The sequence below is a fragment of the Rhinopithecus bieti genome, unplaced genomic scaffold, assembly GCF_001698545.2.
Source record: "Rhinopithecus bieti isolate Rb0 unplaced genomic scaffold, ASM169854v2 scaffold_13400, whole genome shotgun sequence".
In the NCBI taxonomy this organism is placed as follows: domain Eukaryota; kingdom Metazoa; phylum Chordata; class Mammalia; order Primates; family Cercopithecidae; genus Rhinopithecus; species Rhinopithecus bieti.
In genome coordinates, this window is record NW_016807991.1 from 3779966 (window position 1) to 3799678 (window position 19713).

At 58.0% G+C, this 19713-nt stretch overlaps 3 protein-coding genes across 12 annotated transcripts in view; 2 read left to right on the forward strand and 1 right to left on the reverse strand.

Annotated features, from left to right (window-relative positions):
- The window catches only part of CASKIN2 (CASK interacting protein 2), a 16776-nt gene extending 8615 nt beyond the window's left edge, over positions 1-8161 (reverse strand). The window contains 3 exon segments of the mRNA XM_017884659.1: positions 880-931; positions 6366-6903; positions 8042-8161. Of these exon segments, the coding sequence (XP_017740148.1) occupies positions 880-931; positions 6366-6459 (146 nt within the window). The 5' untranslated portion in view covers positions 6460-6903; positions 8042-8161.
- Positions 8162-8308: 147 nt separating this feature from the next.
- TSEN54 (tRNA splicing endonuclease subunit 54) lies at positions 8309-18069 on the forward strand. 3 transcript variants are annotated; one of them, XR_001887768.1, is made up of 11 exons: positions 8309-9261; positions 9378-9542; positions 9641-9704; positions 9787-9870; positions 10183-10281; positions 11608-11660; positions 14714-14815; positions 15021-15836; positions 16626-16686; positions 16994-17110; positions 17596-18068. XR_001887768.1 is itself a non-coding variant. In XM_017884660.1 (11 exons), the coding sequence occupies exons 1-11, from the start codon at positions 9206-9208 to the stop codon at positions 17744-17746; spliced, it is 1581 nt and encodes a 526-aa protein (XP_017740149.1). In that variant the 5' UTR covers positions 8309-9205; the 3' UTR covers positions 17747-18069. The 3 variants fall into 3 exon arrangements, 1 of the variants encoding a protein (XP_017740149.1); XM_017884660.1 differs by having other exon boundaries at positions 15021-15649; positions 17596-18069; XR_001887769.1 differs by lacking the exon at positions 17596-18068 and having other exon boundaries at positions 15021-15850; positions 16994-17017.
- Positions 18070-18977: 908 nt separating this feature from the next.
- The window catches only part of LLGL2 (LLGL scribble cell polarity complex component 2), a 57871-nt gene continuing 57135 nt past the window's right edge, over positions 18978-19713 (forward strand). For all 8 annotated transcript variants that reach the window (XM_017884661.1, XM_017884666.1, XM_017884667.1 and 5 more), the window contains exon 1: positions 18978-19128. The gene's annotated coding sequence lies outside the window, so the exon portion shown is untranslated. The remainder of the gene's footprint in view (positions 19129-19713) is intronic.

Consider the following 19713-nt stretch of genomic DNA (forward strand, 5'->3'; position numbering starts at 1 on the left):
GGAGCGCAGTGGCTGATCACCCACACCCCTCCAGCCCTGCCGCGGGAGTGCAGTGGCTGATCCCCCCACACCCCTCCAGCCCTGCCGCAGGAGCGCAGTGGCTGATCACCCACACCCCTCCAGCCCTGCCGCGGGAGTGCAGTGGCTGATCCCCCCACACCCCTCCAGCCCTGCCGCGGGAGCGCAGTGGCTGATCACCCACACCCCTCCAGCCCTGCCGCGGGAGTGCAGTGGCTGATCCCCCGACACCCCTCCAGCCCTGCCGCGGGAGCGCAGTGGCTGAGCCCCCCACACCCCGCCAGCCCTGCCGTGGGAGCACAGTGGCTGAGCCCCCCACACCCTGCCAGCCCTGCCGTGGGAGCGCAGTGGCTGATCACCCACACCCCTCCAGCCCTGCCGCGGGAGCGCAGTGGCTGAGCCCCCCACACCCCGCCAGCCCTGCCGTGGGAGCACAGTGGCTGAGCCCCCCACACCCTGCCAGCCCTGCCGTGGGAGCGCAGTGGCTGAGCCACAGCATGAAAGAGCTCAGTGTCTGTGCTGAGAGGCCCGTTTGTCTCGCCACCCCCCCCAAGCTGGCCCAGGGGAGGGGGCCGTGGGAGCAGAAGCCTGAGGGCTCCTACCCTCCAGGGAGAAAAGGGGGCCCCGAAGGAATCTGACCCCAGGAGGCCCCGCATAGAGGCACCAAGGCCCCTCCCCTCACTCAGCGCTAACTCCACAGGCAGTCAGGTGCCCCTCCCTCCAGCCCAGGGACAGGACCCACAGCTCACAGCAAATACACTTCCAGGGCCAAGTTTGAGAGGGAAAGGGGCCCTGGGCCTCAGGGTCTTTCCCTCCAGCCCCGACCCCGGGGCTCTGCAGAGGGAGGGGGCTCCCACTCACCCGTCAGCGTCCTGGTAGTTCACGTTGAGCCTCTTTGTGGAGCCCAGGAGCTCTGGGGGTCAGAGCAGGAGGTGTCAGGGCCATCAGATGACTGCCCTCACCCAGCATCCCTCCCCCCTCCTGTCACAGCCCGGCTGACCTCTTGGCATGCAGGAAAGCACCTGCCCCATGGCCTTTCGCCTGTCCCGTCACTGTGGCTTCCCACCCTGGCCCACCAGCCCAGCAGCCTGAGGGCGGTGAGGGCAGGATGCTGCTGCGGCAGTGGGCTGGCTTCCCCTTGCCCCAGCCCCGCTTGTTTATAGAGCCAAAGGGGGCGGGGGGTGGGACTGGCACGATGTGCCCTCAGTGGACAGGCCCACGGTGTGCATGGTTAGCATTCCTGCCTGAATGGGCCAGGCAGCTGGTCACGTTGTCCCACTGGACCGAGGGGCCGGGGGAGAGAAGGAAAGAGGCACTAGGTACTCAAGGGCAGGCCACGATGCCCAGTCCTGGGGCATCCCCAGGGAAGGTGACATTAGAAAGACCTCTCCCCAACACTGGCTCTGCCAGGCACCAGCTGTGTGACTGTGACAAGTCATTTAACCTCCCAGGCTCAGTGTCCTCAACTGTGAAATGAGCTGATCAGAACCTGCTCACGGGGGCTGTGAGTACAGTGCCTGACCTTGTCATATGCAAAGACAGGAGCTCTCACCATCTAGCCCTTCTGAAGTGTTGGCCAATACCATCCCGATGTTAGGGTGATGGTTCTCCAACAAGAGCAGGCACAGGGCCCGCACTGTCCCCATTGGGATCCCCATGGGTGCTCAGACTGCCCAGGAGTCACTGCTACTGCTGACTCCACACCTACAGGGTCTTAGCTGAGGTGTCCATGCCCTGGACAAGGACTCTGCAGGTTGGTGGCAAGAGGAGCTGGGGCCACCCCCTCTCGGGGCAGGGTTCAGGCAAGTGTGCTCCCTGTGAGAGCCAGGGAACTGGTGGGAGTGGTTCTTGAAGCGCTGGGGAGGGAAGGAAGGCCTGTCATGGGCGGCCCCTGCCTCCTGCTAGAACCCACCCTGCAGGGAAGGAGTGGGCCTGGCTCGGACAGGCTGGGCGGAGTGCCAAGCGTGCTGGCCCAGGCCTGCCCCCCAGGCTCCGGTGGGCCCCCGAATACCCCAGTAGCCTGGGCAGGACAGGGATTCATTCCAACAGGGAGGGGAGGGACCAACCTGGCAGTGGGGAGCATGGCACGGGGAGGGAGGGGACAGCTACATTGAGGGCCAAGCTGAAGGACACTGTGCCACAAAGGTAAGGACAGAGCCAGGGAGGGACAAAACGCTAAAGGGGCTGTGGCCACTGGGAAGAAACACAGACCTCCATTTTCCTCCAGTCCCCTTGGAAAGTCCTTGTCATACAGAACCATTTGAGGCAGTAGAAAGAAGAGAGGCTCTAGAAGCAGAAGCGCACAGTTCAAATGCTCACTCTGGCTGTGTGACCCTGGCCTGCCACGGTACCTCTCTGAGCCCCAGTGGAGATAATGCGGTCAGCAGGGAAGAGACACAGAGCGCCCTTCAAGCTGCCCACTCTTCCCTTAGCCCTCTTCCTCCAACAGCCTGGACAGTTTGGGATGAGGCAGCTGGGTGGCGGGATACAGTCCCTCCAGGGAGGGGCAGGACAACGTGACAGGCAGGACAGGAACAGGGCAAGGGCCAGGCTGGGTGGCTCCGTTCTTTTCAGAACAATGGCCGGAAAGGCGGTGGGGAAGAGGTTCAGAGTGACCGGGCTGGGGACCCTGGCGAGAGGGCAGAGGGTCTCGGTTCCTGGCAGTGACTCCAGGCACTTCCCCTGCGGCACAACCTTCTTCCCGGGCCTGGTGCTGGGGGTGGAAGGGTGGCTCCTGATTTAGGCTCCCGGGCAGAGGATATGAGCTCAGCTGGCCGCCCCAGCATACCCCATTTCCTCTGGCCAAAGAAGGAGATTGTTCAGAAAAGGGAGTGGTGCGGCGAGGGGTGGGGAGCAGGGCCAGGGCAACTGTACCCCTCTTCTCTCAGCCACCTGCTCCCTGAAGAGGACCTGGGTGGGGGCAGGGAATTGCCCTGATATCAAATGGAGGAGGCTGAGGGAGCACCTCCCGCCTCCCTGTTCTCTCTCTGGATAGCTATAAAGCTCCAGCTAACCCCTGGAAGGAAAAAGGGGAGCCCTGACAACTCCCTTTTAGCAGTTTCCTTTGCCTTCTTGTGATATGGAGCAACAGTCCTCAGCCTCACTTCTGACAACTGCATCAGAATCACTGGGAGAACTTTCTGATTCATAGAGTCCCAGGCCCTCTGTGATGAGTCTGATTTTGAGGAGAGTTCAAGGAGTCTACACTTTTATTTTTATTTATGTATTACTTTCTGAGATAGGGTTTTGCTCTGTTGCCCAGGTTGGAGTGTAGTGGCACGATCTCGGCTCACTGCAGCCTTGACCTCCCCGACTCAAGCGATCCTCCCACCTCAGCCTCCTGAACAGGCAGGACTACAGGCGTGTGCCACCATGCCCAGATCATTTCTTAATTTTTTTGTAGAGATGGCATCTTACTATGTTGCCCAGGCCAGTCTCAAACTCCTAGGCTAACTAGGAGTCCTGGGGGATTCCTTCCTGTGCACTGGGCCAACAGGACTATAGGTGTGTGCCATCATGGCTGGCCCAGTCTGCACTTCTGAAACAATCCCTAGGCCAGCATGGTGGCACTGCCTGTAGTACTAGCCACTCAGGAGGCTGAGGTGGGAGGATGAGGCAGGAGGATCACTAGAGCCCAGGAGTTCAAGGCTGGGCAACATAGCGAGACCCCATCTTTTTCCCTATCTTTTTTTTTTTTTTTTTTTTTTTTTTTTTTTTTTTGAGACAGACTCTTGCTCTGTTGCCCAGGCTGGAGTGCAGTGGTGCAATCTCAGCTCACTGCAACCTCTGCCTCCCAGGTTAAAGCGATCCTCCTGCTTCATCCTCCAGAATAGCTGGGACTACAGGCATTCGCCACCACACTGAGCTAATTTTTGTATTTTTAGTAGAGATGGGGCTTCACCATGTTGCCCAGGCTGGTCTCGAACTGCTGACATCAAGTGATCTGCCCACCTCAGCCTCCCAAAGTGAGACCCCATCTCTTTAAAAAGAAAAGAACAGAACAATCCCTAGGTAATTCTGATGGGCAGCTGAGTGTGGAGCACAGGGGACAGGGTGCAGCTTTGCCTCTGCTCTGCCATGCTATGGCTGTGTGACTTTAGGCAAGTCACTAACCCTCTCTGAGCATCACTTTCCTTATCTACAGAATGGATATTGAAATACCTATCTCACAGGCAAGCGAGGAAATTATAATATTTCATAGACTACAAGGTTTGCAATGTCACCTTGTGATCTCACTTTTGTCACCAGCCTCTCCAGCTTCTTAGAGGACTGGGAGGGGAGGCACAGTGCCAGGGCCTCACAAGGAATACCAAGCCCCAGTCATGCTGTGCCTGCACCTACAGCTTGCGCAGGGTGAATTATCCCCTTTGGGACTGAGGGAAGGGACCTCCTTCCCCACAGACATTTCCCACTGGGCACAAGGGACCTTCTCAGAGCCTAAGAGTCTGGCTCTGCAGTTCCCGCCACCAGCCTTCAAACCCCTCCCTCCTGCCCTCCCTAGGGCCTCACTTTGAGGCCCCAGAGCTGTGAGGCCAGCAGCAGCTTGACCAAGGCCCCACTGGGCAGGTTGCCAAAAACAACACAGAGGTGAGAGAGGAGACAGAGGAGGGGAGTGGCTGCACTGCTGGACCTTAGGGCCCTCCCCTGGGACCTCCTTAGCACCTCCCCAGTGGCACCCACCCTGTGTCCACTTCCCTAGGCACAAAGACTATCCCATGGCTCCACCTCTCCAGGCCCTGCGTCTCCTGCCCTGGTGTGCCAGTGGATGCATGAGGTTAAGGCCCTTCCTCTGGCACCCATACCCCAGGTGTTCCGGTAGCCTGGGGCACTCCTTCCTGTGCACAGGGCCAAGGTGTATCTTGGGGCTAGAGTCCCTGAACTCCAGAGGAGACCCTCCCATCCAGCGAACTCCTCCTGCCTCAGTCTGGTGGCAGGAACCACCTCCTGCTCATGCTGATCTGGGATCTCAAGGTGACAAGTCCAGTGGTCTCTCGGGACAGCCCAGAGAGCTCTCCCTGAAGCCCAGATGTCTGTTCTCCCTGTGGGGGGTCGCACCTCGCACAGAGGGACTCAAGACATGGGGCTCAGGTGTGGCCACTTGTGCATGGAGCCCCCCACAGCCCAGTCAGGTCCCAAGGCTAGGTGAAAACTTCCAGTAAATGAGCTCTGGCCACACCCCACCCCAGGGCAAACACGTCAGGAGAAGAGAAACTTTAGCAAGTTGTTAGAGAGTGTTGAACTTTCTTTAAGCAGTACAACTCCCTTTTTAAAAGCTATCTTGTGGCCCGGTGCGGTGGTTCAGGCCTGTAATCCTAGCACTTTGGAAGGCCGAAGGGGGGGTGGATCACCTGAGGTCAGGAGTTCGAGACCAGCCTGACGAAGATAGTGAAACCCCCGTCTCTAGTAAAAATACAAAAATTAGCCAGGCGTGGTGTCAGGTGCCTGTAATCCCAGCTACTCAGGAGGCTAAGGCAGAAGAATCGCTTGAACCCGGGAGGCAGAGGCTGCAGTGTGCTGAGATCATGTCACTGCACTCCAGCTTGGGTGAGAAAGCAAGACTCTGTCTCAAAAACAAAAAACAAAAAACAAAAAACTATCTTATAGATATCCTCTTAAGACACAAACACAGAGATGCTCTGGTTGGAATGTATGCATTTGAGGTTGGGGGTAGGGATGAAGTTCTGTCTATTCAGTCTTCTCTAACCCATTGTCAGAAACCTCATGTCTCCAAAGAACACATCAGAAAGATCACCTGCTAGAAGGCAACTCCACAAAGACAGAAATTTAGGTCTGTTTTGTTCTGTGACTCATGCCTGTAATCCTAGCACTTTGGGAGGCCTAGGTGGGTGGATCACTTGAGGTCTGGAGTTCAAGACCAGTCTGGTCAACATGGTGAAACACCATCTCTACCAAAAATATTTTAAAAAATTAGCTGGGTATGGTTGCACACACCTGTAATCCCAGCTACTGGGGAGGTTGAGGCAGGAGAATGGCTTGAACCCAGAAGGCGGAGGTTCCAGTGAGCCGATATCCTGCCACTGTACTCCAGCCTGGGTGACAAGCAATAGGCACTCAATAACAATGTGAATGAATGTACTTCAACCCTCTCATTTTGCAGCCAAGGAAACTGCAGCCCAGAGAGGTTAAGTGACTTGCGTAAGGACACACAGCAAGGGGGACCCAACTTTCTCTCTGGCTGTCTCACACAGAGGCACTTCTTATTGAGAACAAGACAGTCCACCCTCCTCAAATATGCAGATCACAGTCACCCACCCCCACCCCTCAAGCCTCTGTGAACTGAGCACTCAGAAGGCCTCAGCGGGATGCTTGTCCCACCCAGTACTCACTTGTCTTTGTGGCCTTGACCTTTGCCACCAGTTTCTGCACACCGGTCACATCTCCATTCTTGACAGCAAGAATCAGGTCCTGTTCACGACCCATCCTGGCTCCTGGGCTGAGCTCTGCGCTCAGGAGTCCAGGGCAAAGGCAGGCAACGGGTCCAAGATGGGGCGTCAGGACGCCATGCCGCAGCCCCTCAGAGGGCTCCCAGTTCCGGGGGAGCAAGTCTGGTATCCCAGGCAGCGGGCTCCTCGTCAGGTGCTGAGGAATATTCCCAAAGATGCTCTGTGAACTGCCACCACACGAAGGCAAGCCAGTCTCTGAGGGGGTGGAGGCTCTGGCAATCTGGATGGATATCAGCTTGTGGCTTCTGACAACTCCGGGATGGGCCGGGACCGGGCACACCAATCTTCCAGGCTTGGCTGGGGAACACTAGTGCCCGCCCAGAGAGCAGCCAGCATTCCCTTGGGCCTCAGGCAGCAGCGGTGCACCGGTCTCAGGGGTCAGGAAAAGGCACAGGGCCTCTGTCCAATGCTGGGCCACAGCCTGCAAGGGTCCCAGAAGTGGAGTGCAGAGAGGATGAGCAGAACAAGACCTCCAGTGAACCCCCAAGCCACCCCGGCTCCCCTCGGAGTCGATGGTGAAGCTAAGCCACTCGAAGTGCGGAGGAAGCTGCTGTGCATGAGACGAGTATTGGTGGGGGGGAGGTGGCATTCTGGGAGGGGGAGGCTGAGTTACTGGGGCCCCAGGGCACCTGGCAGTACCTCAACCTTGGGCAGGAGGGGCCCTGGCAGCATGACATACTGGGGCAGGCCGGGCCAGCAGCCTGTTCTCCACAGCCCGAGGCTCCGACACCCACAGACAACTGGCGGGCCAGGAGGTGGGGCCAGGAGGGTCAGGCACAGGCAGGCGGGCAAGGGTCACTCCCTGTCAAAGGCACCAGCCCCCAGATTCCTCCCTACGAAGGCTCAAGGCTTCACTTTAATGGCTGGATGCCCTAGCCCTAGGGCTCTTTGTGAATGGAGGGCATGAAGTGCTTCTGGCCCCCCATTTCTGGGGGCTCTGCCTGCCAGAGAGGGAAGCTGCACAGCACCTGTTGCTGACCCGTCCTCGCCCCTTGTGTCGGGTGGAGGAGCAGCTGGGCAGAGAACAGACAGACACTGCTGACAAACTGGGCTCCCAAGCCCCCCAAGCCTGAACCTGAAGCCCACACCCTGGACTCCACTGCAGAGAAGCTTACGTCAGTTTCTCGGTGGCCGCGAATTTACTGCCAGAGTCTTGTGGCATGAGATCCGCGCAGGCCTGGGGCCCTGGCCGGGAACCCCTCACTCCCCAAACGTCCCAAGCCCAACCCAGGGGCACTCCCACGGGGAGCCCGCGGCCGACACGGGCGGAGGACGCCCTTGGCAGTGCCTGGGGTCGGGCTGGCTCCCCCGCCCCCCGGAATGTCCCTCCAGCGCCGCGCAACCCCCCAGTCCAGCCCAGCCCAGGCCCACCGGGAACAAAGCGGCGGGAGAAGCCGGGCGGGCCAAGTGCCCGAGGTATAAACGCGGAGGATGGAAAAAGGGGCGCGAGGAGGACGGAAGGAGCGAGGAGATGGAGGCGCCCGCCGATCCCGCAAGAAAAGTTAGTTTGCGCCCGCCCCCGTGGGCACTGACCTCCAGCGCGGGCCCCGCAGCCTCACCTCTCCTGGCCGCCCGCCTGGGTCCGGCTGGCCCTGCTCGGTCCCTGGCACTCAGGACGGTGGCTCCCACTCCCCCCCACCCCCCTTTCTCCTTCTCCTTTTCCAAGGCCGGCTCGGCGCCTCCCGCAGGAAATCCCGCCCCTCCCCCCTCCCTCCCGCCGGATCGGGAACGGAGGGATCGTCCCGGCGGCGCAGTCAGGCTGTCAGTCAGCACCGGCGGCTCCGCCCCCATCCGCGCCAGATCCCGCCCCAACTCGCGCCCGCCCGGACCGGGGGCGCTGACCGAATCAGCGCATGCGCCCAGGTGAAACGGAGGGGCGGGGGGCGTGGGGGGCGCGGGGGGCAGAGGTGACCTGGGGCCCTGGACTTAGACCCAAGGACGAGACACCCTGGGTCTGACTGGTGGGAGAGAAGACGTAAGGTGAAGGGGGTTGGCAACCAAGACGCGGGACCCCACTTGCAGTAACCCCTGCCCGCGGCCGGCGTCGCCCACCCCTAGCCGCTGGCCGGTCAATGGCACCACCTAGCGGACGGCACCAGAGCGGCCCGCAGGGGCGGCGCGGGGACCCCAGCCTCGAGGAGGCGCTCGTGCCGGGCGGGGGTGGCGCTTCAGCACCGTCGTGGGCCGGACAGCGCCTCTCGCCCCAGGCCCTCGAAACCCAGCTTCGGAGCCCCGCCGTAGGGACCGGACGGAAGAGACCGAAGGAACGGCGAACCTCCCCGGACCGCTCCTGACAGTTCCCGGGTGGACTTCGGCCTGCAAAGTCGGAATTTGCACACCCTCCGCTCGCCCTTCTTCCCTCTTTGCCCAGCCCGGGCGGTGGGAACTAAGCAGCGCGGGGCGGCGGAGGGGCGGTCACACGTGTACTCCAGCCGCCGGCTGCTCAGGCTTTATTGGAGAGAAGCCCCGAGGAGGGCTGGGGGCAAAAGAGGGGGCTCCTGCATCTCCAGCAACCTGCGGGCTTGAGCTCCCAGACCCGGCGTCGGGGCGAGCGCCTCCGGGCGGGCGCTAGGACCCGGGACAGTCAGGAGGGCGCAGAGCGGGCTGGGGCGGTGCAGGGGGCGGGGCTGTCGCGGCAGGGTAGATCGGCGGGCGCTAGGACAGCGCGGAGCTCCGGCGGCGGGCGGGGCGTGGCGGCGCGCGTACAGGCAGGCGGCGGCGGGATGGAGTCCGAGCCCGAGCCCGCGGCCGTGGAGGTTCCCGCTGGGCGCGTGCTCAGGTGCGGCGCGGCCTGGCCGGAGGGGTTGTGGGAGGCGCGGGGCCAGCGCGGGTAGGGAAACCGGGCCCGGCGGCCCCCGATGCGCGGCGCTGACCCCGCGTCCTCTTCTCCCCCAGCGCCCGGGAGCTCTTCGCCGCCCGCTCGCGGTCGCAGAAGCTGCCTCAGCGCTCTCATGGCCCCAAGGACTTTCTGCCCGACGGCTCGGCGACTCAGGCCGAGCGGCTGCGCCGGTGCCGGGAAGAGCTCTGGCAGCTGCTGGCCGAGCAGCGCGTGGAGCGCCTGTGAGAGGGGCGGGCCCGGGGGTGAGGGAACCGGGGGCAAGGCGGGCCGCCGGGCCTCGCGAGTGGACTGACGCAGACCCCTTCCCACTCCTCGCCAGGGGCAGCTTGGTGGCTGCCGAGTGGAGGCCGGAAGAGGGCTTCGTGGAGCTGAAGTCTCCTGCGGTGAGCGGCGGGCTCGGGGACAGGGGACCGCCCTCCCTGCCCTCGTCCCTCCCTTGTGACGCTTGCTCTGGGCCCCACACAGGGCAAGTTCTGGCAGACCATGGGCTTTTCAGAGCAGGGCCGGCAGCGGCTTCACCCGGAAGAGGCCTTGTATCTGCTGGAGTGTGTGAGTGGGACCCGGGAGGTGGGGAAGGAGTTGGGACCAAAGAACGGGAAGGACACGTTTTATCGGAGAAAAAGCACACACAACCCGGTCTTTCGAGAACTGATAACCGAACTTCTAGAGCAGGAGGTAGTACGTTACAGGGAGCAGGGATTCCAGTCCAAATTAGTGATGCTGCCCCACTTTCCTGGTTGGTCACATTCTTGATGCGCTGCTGAGAAGGGGAGGGGGAGGTATCAGAGCTGGGAAGTTGCCCCATCTCTTTGAGGCACTGCAGTGAGGGCTCATAAGCTGAGCTGTTGGCCCCACTTCCAGGGCTCCATCCACCTTTTCCACCAAGATCTGCCACTGTCTATCCAGGAAGCTTACCAGCTGCTGCTGACGGACGACACTGTGACCTTCCTGCAGTACCAGGTATCTGCCACCACCCTGCCCCCGGGAGCCACCCATCCACTGAATCAATGAGTATTGACAAGCACCCATAAGATGCCAGGCACAGTGTCACATGCTGGGGCTGCAGGGCAGACGAGGGCTGTGCTGTCACGAGGCTCACATTGTGGTGGAGGCCTGTTGGCTTCGCATAGAACCCAGGGCTGGAGAAGATAAGGTGGGGGAGGAGAATTCAACGAGACTGGGCTGTTCATTCAGGTGAGAGAAGCTAGGGGCATGTCCCAGGTTGGGGGTGGGTAGGGTTGCAGTGAGTGAAAAATAGATGAATCTCAGAAATATTTTGAAGAAAGAATGGATAAGACTTTGCCAATGGATTGGATGTCAGGATTAAGGAGAGAGAAGAACCCAGGATTACCGACGGTGATTTGGGTATGCGCCAGTGGATGAAGGGTGGGAAGAATGAAGAGGAGCAGATTTGGGAGGATGAAACCAGTCAAAAGAACTCTGTTTCTGATAAGTTAATTTTGCGGAGCTTCTTGGACATGCAAGTGAGTGTCAAGCAGACAGACAATTGGACTCCCAAGTCTGGAGTGTGGAGAGAGGTCAAGACTAGATGTAATATGGGTACCATGAGCACATGGATGGTATTTAAACTACTGGGCTGTATGGGAGTGTCATCAGAGTAGAGGGCTGGGTCTGAGGCCTGGGGCTTTCTGAGTAGGTTAGGGGGCAGATAAGAAGCAGAAACAGACTGAGGAGTGTCTGGTGATGCAGGAGAAAAACCAAAGTCGCATCACAGAAGCCAAAAGGTCTTTCAAGGAGGAAGTGGTTGGCTGTGCTGAAGCCTGCTGAGAGATCAAGCAGGATGGGGGACTTCTTGTCTGTGTCCCTCTGATACGAACGCAGGGACACAAGGTTGAACATGTGGCTCCTTACCAGAAACTTCCCACCTGCATCGGTGGAGGTATGGGGCTGGAGAGATGCCCACGACCTTCTGCCATCGTTTTATTCACATGGTGATCGGCAGCTTCACTCTCGTGAGCTTTGTGTCAAAATACTCAAGTATTTCAGGGCATGGTGGTTTTCTGGTTTCATGGCTATCAGTTTTTTGGGATTTGGCTAAATGTCATTTGTGCTGAGTAAGGTAAGCGGGAGGACAGGAGTTCAGAGCCTGAGATCTTTGGGGATGGTGTTCATAATGGAGCATGGTCCAACCTTAGTCACAGGGTTTAGAATCTGGGGTTGTACAGGAGGGGCAGAAAGGGCTGTGGGGATGGCCTATGTCTGGAGAAACCATTTGGTGTTTTCAAGAGTGGCCATCTGAGCTTTCCTTTTTTTTTTTCTTTTGAGGTCTTCAGCCACCTGAAGAGGTTGGGTTATGTGGTTCGACGATTCCAACCAAGGTAAATCCCCTTCCTGTTTCCTTTCCACATATTCTAGTCCTGGGACCTGGCTGACTAGTCCTGGGTAGAAAATGGCCTCTCCTTACCTGGAACCCTTGGCTGGAGTGCAGCTCCTGGGGCACAGATGGGGGGCCTCTGCTGGAAGTGTTCTGAGAGAGGCAGGTTGGGAGGAATCCAGGTCATTTCGTTTTATTCTGGGTTATGAAATCGAGCCCCCTCTTCAGATGACTTGCGCCTGCAGCTGAGTGTGTGAGTACTGAGAGGCAGGATTCGAACAGTGCCTGGCATTTAGTAGGTGCGCAGGCAGATACGTAGAGTGTATGCTTAAATGAAGGACTGGGTGAGGAATTCACCATTAGTAGGGTTTCACATTTTTTATGCCAGGTTAAATGTTTTTTCCTTCAACACTTTAGTAGTCCAGCATTGGTAAGAGGCAGAGATCTTCAGACTTGGAATGGAAACAGGTATAGCTTTTGCAGTTACAGTATGTCATAAAAGCTCTAAAGCCACATATTTTCTTTTCTTTTTTTTTTTTTTTGAGACAGAGTCTCAGTCTGTCGCCCAGGCTGTAGTGCAGTGGCGTGATCTCAGCTCACTGCAGCCTCTGCCTCCTGGGTTCAAACAATTTTCCTGCCTCAGCCTCCCGAGTAGCTGGGATTACAGGCGTGCGCCACCATGCCTGACTAAATTTTTTTTTTAATTTTTAGTTCAGATGGGGTTTCACCGTGTTGCCCAGGCTGGTCTCAAACTCCTTACCTCAAGTGATCCTCCTGCCTCAGCCTCCCAAAGTGCTGGGATTACAGGCATGAGCCACCATGCCCAGCTCTACATCTTCTCTTTTCTGAAAGTAGAACCTAAGGAAAGAATCGTGGATGTGTATAGTGGTTCACCTGTGAGAATGATCAACAATACTTATTATTTGCTGGGGGCCAGGCCCTGTACACATCGCTGAGAACAGAAGAGCAAAATCACTGCCCTCACAGAGCTTGGATTTAGTGAGGAGTCACACAGAACACCCTCACTGTGCAAAATCAGTGTACTTGCAAAGAAGAGTTGAACAGGAGATAGGCTCACACAAATGAGAGGTTATCCCTTAGAGCAGCTCTATCCAATAGAACTTTCTGTAGTGATGGAAATGTTCTGTGTTGGCTGGGCATGGTGACTCACGCCTGTAATCCCAGCACTTTGGGAGGCCGAGGCGGGCGGATCACGAGGTCAGGAGTTCAAGACTCGCCTGGCCAAGATAGTGAAAACCCATCTCAACTAAAAAAACAAAAATTAGCTGAGCGTGGTGGCGGGTACCTGTAGTCCCAGCTACTCCAGAGGCAGAGGCAGAGAACTGCTTGAACCCAGGAGGCGGAGGTTGCAGTGAGCCGAGATTGCGCCACTGCACTCCAGCCTGGGTGACAGAGCGAGACTGTCTCAAAAAAAAAAACAAGAAAATGTTCTGTGTCTGTGATGTCTAATACATGGGGCTAGAGCAACTGACTGTGGGACTGAATGTTTAATTTCATTTAATTTAAATGTATTTAAATCTAAGTTAAGGCCAGGCACGGTGGCTCATGCCTGTAATCCCAGCACTTTGGGAGACCGAGGTGGGCAGATCACAAGGTCAGGAGATCAAGACCACAGTGAAACCCCGTTTCTACTAAAAAAAAAATACAAAAAATTAGCCGGGCACAGTGGCGGGCACCTGTAGTCCCAGCTACTCAGGAGGCTGAGGCAGGGAAATGGCGTGAACCCGGGAGGCGGAGCTTGCAGTGAGCCGAGATCGTGCCACTGCACTCCAGCCTGGGCGACGGAGCGAGACTCTCAAAAAAAAAAAAAAGAAAAGAAAATGTTCTGTGTCTATGAAGTCTAATAGTCTAATACATAGGGCTAGAGCAACTGTAGGACTGAATGTTTAATTTCATTTAATTTAAATGTATTTAAATCTAACTTAAATAGGCTGGGTGTGGTGGCTCACACCTGTAATCCCAGCATTTTGGGAGGCTGAAGTGGGCAGATCACCTGAGCTCAGGAGTTCGACACCAGCCTGGACAGCATGCTGAAACCCTGTCTCTACTAACATACAAAAAAAAAAAAAAAATCAGCCGGGTGTGGTGGCAGGCGCCTATAGTCCCAGCTATTCAGGAGGCTGAGACACAATAATTGCTTGAACCCGGGCGGCGGAGGTTGCAGTGAGCTCAGATCTTGCCAGTGCACTCCAGCCTGGGCGAAAAAGTGAAACTGTATCTCAAAAAAAAAAAAAAAAGCAAACTTAAATAGCCACCTGTTGCTAGTGGCTCCTGTATTGAACAGCATAGCCTTAGAGCCTTACTTCACAGCAGGGAGGCCAGGTGCAGGGGCTCACACCTGTAATCCCAGCACTTTAGGAGGCCCAGGTGGGCAGATCACGAGGTCAAGAGATCAAGACCATCCTGGCCAACATGGTGAAACCTCGTCTCTACTAAAAATACAAAAATTAGCTGGGCATGGTGGCACGCACCTGTAGTCCCAGCTACTTGGGAGGCTGAGGCAGAAGAATCGCTTGTACCCGGGAGGTGGAGGTTGCAGTGAGCCAAGATCGCGCTGCTGCACTCCAGCCTGGCGACTAAATGAGACTCTGTCTCAAAAAAAAAAAAAAAAATTCACAGCAGGGAAGAATGTTGCAGTGTCAGGGGGCTGTGTCAACAATATATTATTGAGTGAAAAAAATCACAAAGCAGTATGCTAGTATAATGCCATTTTGGTTAGGAAAAAATATACAGAGAGATTATTCAGTGTGTACATAAAAGAAAGAAAAATGTTAACAACAGTTATCCAAAGTTTTATTTTCTATATTTTCCAAGTTTGCTAGCTCCTCTGGGCCATTGCCTAGGCAGAGGCACATGGCTGGGCCCCTGTGGCTGGGCCTGTACTCCTCATGCAGGTCTGCTTAGGGCCTTAGCCCTTGAGTGTGCCTCCGATCCTGGCCCACTGACTGTCCCCTTGGCCCATTTCCTTACACATCCCACCAGATCCCCAGGCTGAGGAGGTGGGTCAGCGGCCCACCCACTGTTCTCACCCCGCAGCTCTGTCCTATCCCCATATGAGAGGCAGCTTAACCTGGATGCCAGCGTGCAGCACTTGGAGGATGGAGATGGCAAGAGAAAGAGGAGCAGCTCCAGCCCTTGGTAACGCCCACATCAGGGTTGCCCCCCAGGGAGTGCTAATTAATGTCTGGGACCTTGGAAAATGTACAGGCTTTCTAAGAACTAAGCTTGGGCAGCTCCCACGCAGGCTCAGGGAGACACTAGGGGACCTGCTTTCAGCTCCCATGGGACGTGTGCACCTTAGCAACCAGGGGCAGATGTGCTGCTTTTCCCCCACGTCCCTCAGGTCCATTAATAAGAAGGCCAAGGCCCTGGACAACTCCCTGCAACCCAAGAGTCTGGCAGCCTCCAGCCCACCTCCCTGCAGCCAGCCCAGCCAATGCCCAGAGGAGAAACCCCAGGAGTCAAGCCCCATAAAGGGCCCAGGAGGCCCCTTTAAGCTTCTGGGGTCCCTGGGGCCCAGCCCTGGCCCGGCCAGGGAGGGGGTGGGGTGCAGCTGGGAGAGTGGCAGAGCCGAGAACGGAGTCACGGGGGCCGGTAAGCGGCGCTGGAACTTCGAGCAGATCTCATTCCCCAACATGGCTTCAGACAGCCGCCACACCCTCCTGCGCGCCCCAGCCCCAGAACTGCTCCCGGCCAACGTGGCTGGGCGGGAGACAGATGCTGAGTCCTGGTGCCAGAAGCTGAACCAGCGCAAGGAGAAGCTCTCCAGGCGGGAACGGGAGCACCACGTGGAGGCCGCGCGGTTCCGGGAAGATGTCAATGCTGATCCCGAGGTGCAGAGCTGTTCCAGCTGGCGGGAGTACAAGGAGCTGTTGCAGCGGCGGCACCTGCAGAGGAGCCAGAGCCAGGCCCCTCACCTGTGGGGCCAGTCCGTCACCCCCCTGCTGAGTCCCAGCCAGGCCAGCTCCCCAGGTACCCCCTCAGCCTGCCACATCCTCGAGGGCCACTGGCAGCTGAGGAATCACAGGACTTTGGAAAGGGCATGGATGAACCGGGATGGATTGAGGCTTAAAAAGATGTGGGAGGAGGGAGTCGACCCACAAGGACGGTCAGTTCTCCCGCGGCTGCAGCAAGGCCTGTGTGGGAATGCTTAGAGATGGTGAGTCAGGAGAGGTAAGGAGGGGTGGAAACTATAACCATATCCTTAAAATCATAAACAACATGCATGTGGATGGCTTTGCCACCAACTAGCTGTGATCGCAACCTGTTAGATGGAAAAAGGAGGTGCCTTCTTGGCCAAGTGAAAGAAAGGCTTGCTGTCTGCTCTAAGCACAGGGAACCAATGGGAAAGAATAAGCTCAATGTGTTAACGGATCCCAAATTACTTAAAGCCTTCATGGGAACGCGGTAGATTGTAGGTAACTAGATAGGGTTGCCAGATCAGTTCAATTTGACTTTCAATATAAATCTAATTTTTCAGTATCAGTATGTTCCAAAATTGCATGGGATATGCTTTTTAAAAAAAAAAAAAAAAAAAAAAAAAAATGTTGCTAGGCTGGACACGGCTCATGCCTGTAATCCCAGCACTTTGGGAGGCCAAGGTGGGCAGATCACCTTGCCCACCTGAGGTCAGGTGTTCGAGACCAACCTGGCCAACATGGTGAAAACCTGTCTCTACTAAAAATACAAAAATTAGCCAGGTGTGGTGGTGCAAACCTGTAATCCCAGCTACTCAGGAGGCTGAGGCAGGAGAATTGCTTGAACCTGGGAGGCGGAGGTCGTAGTGAGCCAAGATCATGCCACTATACTCCAGCCTGGGTGACAGAGTGAGACTCTTGTTTTAAAAAAAAAAAAAAAGGCAAAAAAAAGTTGCTAAATCTGGCCATCCTAGATGGCAGACCGAGAACTGTGACTCCCTCCCAGTACCTTGTTTTCTCTGTCCTTGTAGCCGTGGTCCTTCAGCATATTTCTGTGCTGCAGACAACACATCTTGCTGATGGAGGTGCTCAGTAAGTTTCCAAGCAGTGCCATCTCTGCAGTACCTTGGCCGCCAGGAGTTGGTGGTTAGGATTTGGCTCCTGAAAACTGTTCCAGGGATCCCTACCCCTACGCCTAGCTCTGAGCAATAACTACAGTTCATGTGTGTCTGGGGAAGAGGAAGAACAACAGTGGTTAGCCCAAGGGTTCAGAGTCCCCAACCCTCCAGTGGCACCTCTGTGAGGCTGCTTCCTGGCACTGATGGAGGGAAAGGGTGGGATGGAAGAGAAAGGTTGGGGAGAAAAGTTCATGTCATAACGTTTCGCGTTGTATTGTCAGGCTGCTGGAGAAGTCTGGGGGCTTGGAAATCAGCTTTGATGTTTACCAGGCTGACGCTGTGGCCACATTCCGAAAGAATAACCCTGGCAAACCCTATGCCCGGATGTGCATTAGTGGGTACGCAGTGAGCCAGCATTGCCCCTCCCCCAGCTGCTGCCAGTTCTCCTGTGAACCAAGTGGGACTCCTCTGTACTCCCCTGGCCAGTGTGCCAATCTCTGAGAGGAACCTGAGGTCCAGAGAGGCTAAGTGACCTACACAAGGCCACACAGCCAGTTTGTGCTGCCCTACTCTGAGCTCCTCATTGCTGGCATTTTAGGGTAGTCTCTCTCCAATGCCATTTTAGTCTAAGACTCACCCAGCAGAAGGGATGTAGATTGTGGGAATTTACAGGCTAAGAGTGGTGAGCACCTTGCTCTTCTTAGCACCTCCCCAACCAGGGCTCTGGGGCCCTCTTCATTAGAGTCCTGTGTTTTGCAGACAGAAGAGCTCATGGGCCAGAATTCTTGCACCCCAACTCCTTCCGTAGAACCTCTTATCTGGGAGCCGTAGAGCTTAGGAGTGGGCTATGGCCGGGTGTCACTCTAACCTTTTGTCCCTGCAGATTTGATGAGCCTGTCCCAGACCTCTGCAGCCTCAAGCGGTTGTCTTACCAGAGTGGGGATGTCCCTCTGATCTTTGCTCTGGTGGATCATGGTGACATCTCCTTCTACAGCTTCAGGGACTTCACGTTGCCCCAGGATGTGGAGCACTGACCTCACGGCTCTGCAGGGGATAGAGCTCGCTCCAGGGGACCGGGACTGTCTGTTCTCAGGGACCATCTCGGCTGCCTCCTGTACCGACTCTAACCTGTAGCTTCCGGGGCCAGTATGGGCCTTGGCCCTGGGTGTCTGATACTCAGAGTAAAACTGTGACCCTCTCCCCTTCCCTGCTGCCTTGCAGTGACCCCTCTGGAACTCAGGACTCGATTTTAAGGACCCGGGTGGTGGGGCAGAAGAGAGGACTCTGTGCCTTTAACGAGAGGGTGCCTGCTTCGTGCCATAAAGCCAAAGCCATTAAAAATAGATTTCTTTTCTGCTGTTTCTGTATGTACTGGGTAAACCCCTCTCGCCCCCGTCCCGTTGTCAGTGGAACTGCCCCCAGCCCTTCACCCCTGCTTTGCCCACTCAAGGAGATCCGCTTCTTCTGGTGCGGGATCTAAGAGTAAGAGAAGCCCGCGGGAGGGCAGGAACGCGACCTCGAACCTTTTGAGCCTTTCCCGGGCCTGCGTCGGAGGGGATGGGGAGTTGCAGGGTTTCCTGAAGGGAGGAGGGAGGATGGCGCGCCGTCGGCCCTCCCTGGGCGCAGCGGGGTGCGGGTGGCGAGAGGCGCCACCTGCAGTTGGGCGGTGGAGCGCGCTGCAACCCCGGCCTCCGCGCCCTTTCCGCTCCCACCTCCTCCCTCTCTTTTGCTAAAAATTCCACCCGCTGTTGCAGACCCTCCGGCCGACACGGAGGAGGTGGGCTTCCCCTCCGCCCCGCCCGGAGGAAAGGCGTCTAGCCGCGACGTCCCGGTCCCCACACCACCCCTCTTGTGAGGCTAGAAACCCGGCCCTGCGTCCCCCGGTCACCCTGTCTGGGCTGGGCTCTAGCAGAGGAGCTGGCCCGGATCCGCCCCTCCCCCGGCAGCTCCGGGGAGTTGGAGGGACGTCTCCCCTGGAGTCTGGGAGGTGGCCCGGGACCGCGGGCGTTCCGGGAACTATTTCCGCTTGCGGGAGGCGGCGGGACACTGGGTGCGGCGCGCCGTTCTGCGTACAGGTGCTCGCAGGTGAGGCCGGGGCTGGCCCGCGGAGCCCCGAGCCAGTTCGCGAGGCCCCGCCCCGCGCTCCCCGGGGCCGCGGATTGGCCGGAACGCAGCCCCAACCCCGAGAGTGCCCCCGCCCCAGCGGCGCCGAGCTGGGGCCGGGCGCGGGGCGCTGAGGCCCCAGGCAGGTTTGAGGATGCCTTTATGTAATAGCGCGGCTCCGCCAGGCCGCCGACGCCGGAGGTGAGCAGGGAAGGGACGGCGGCCCAGCAGCCGTGGGCAGGCGCGGCAGGGGGCCGGCAGCAGGCGCCGAGGGACGCCGAGGCCTCGGGCGGGGGCCGGCCCGGGGTTCCAGGTGAGGTGCGCGCCGGACTGGCCCCGCCGGCTCAGTCCCCTCGTGAGTCCCACCCGGGGCGGGGAGGCCCAAGACCCCTGGGCTGTCGGGCCAGGGCGGGAGGGCTGCGCCCAGGTCCGAGCGCCTCGCCCCTGTCCGCGTCGCTGTCGTGGCCTGGGAGAGAGACACCTGTAGAAAGTTCCGCGGGGAACTTCTCTGCCTGATCCGCGCGATGACTGAAACTTGGGCTTGGGTTTGCACAGTAATGTTGGCTTAGGAGAGCAGGAGAACAGGTGCCCGGGCCGGCTGGGTGCGGGGGGCACCGCGGGCAGAGACGGAGTCCCCGGACCCACGTGTAGGCGCCAGGCCAGCGGGGTCGGCGACGCGCGTCTGCGGTGACCCCCTCCCCACGGGTGGCGGCCGGAGCGCGGTGCCCCGGCGGCTTAGCCCCTGCCCCTGCCATCTGGGCTGTGTCCCTGCCGGCCCTTTGTGCCTCCTAATCCCCGGACGCAGGAAGCCCGCGGGAGGGACTTCGGTCTCCGGCCTTTCTCCAGCCGGGGCGGCTTTGGACACCTTCACATGACGGTCCGGAGACCCAGTCTGCCC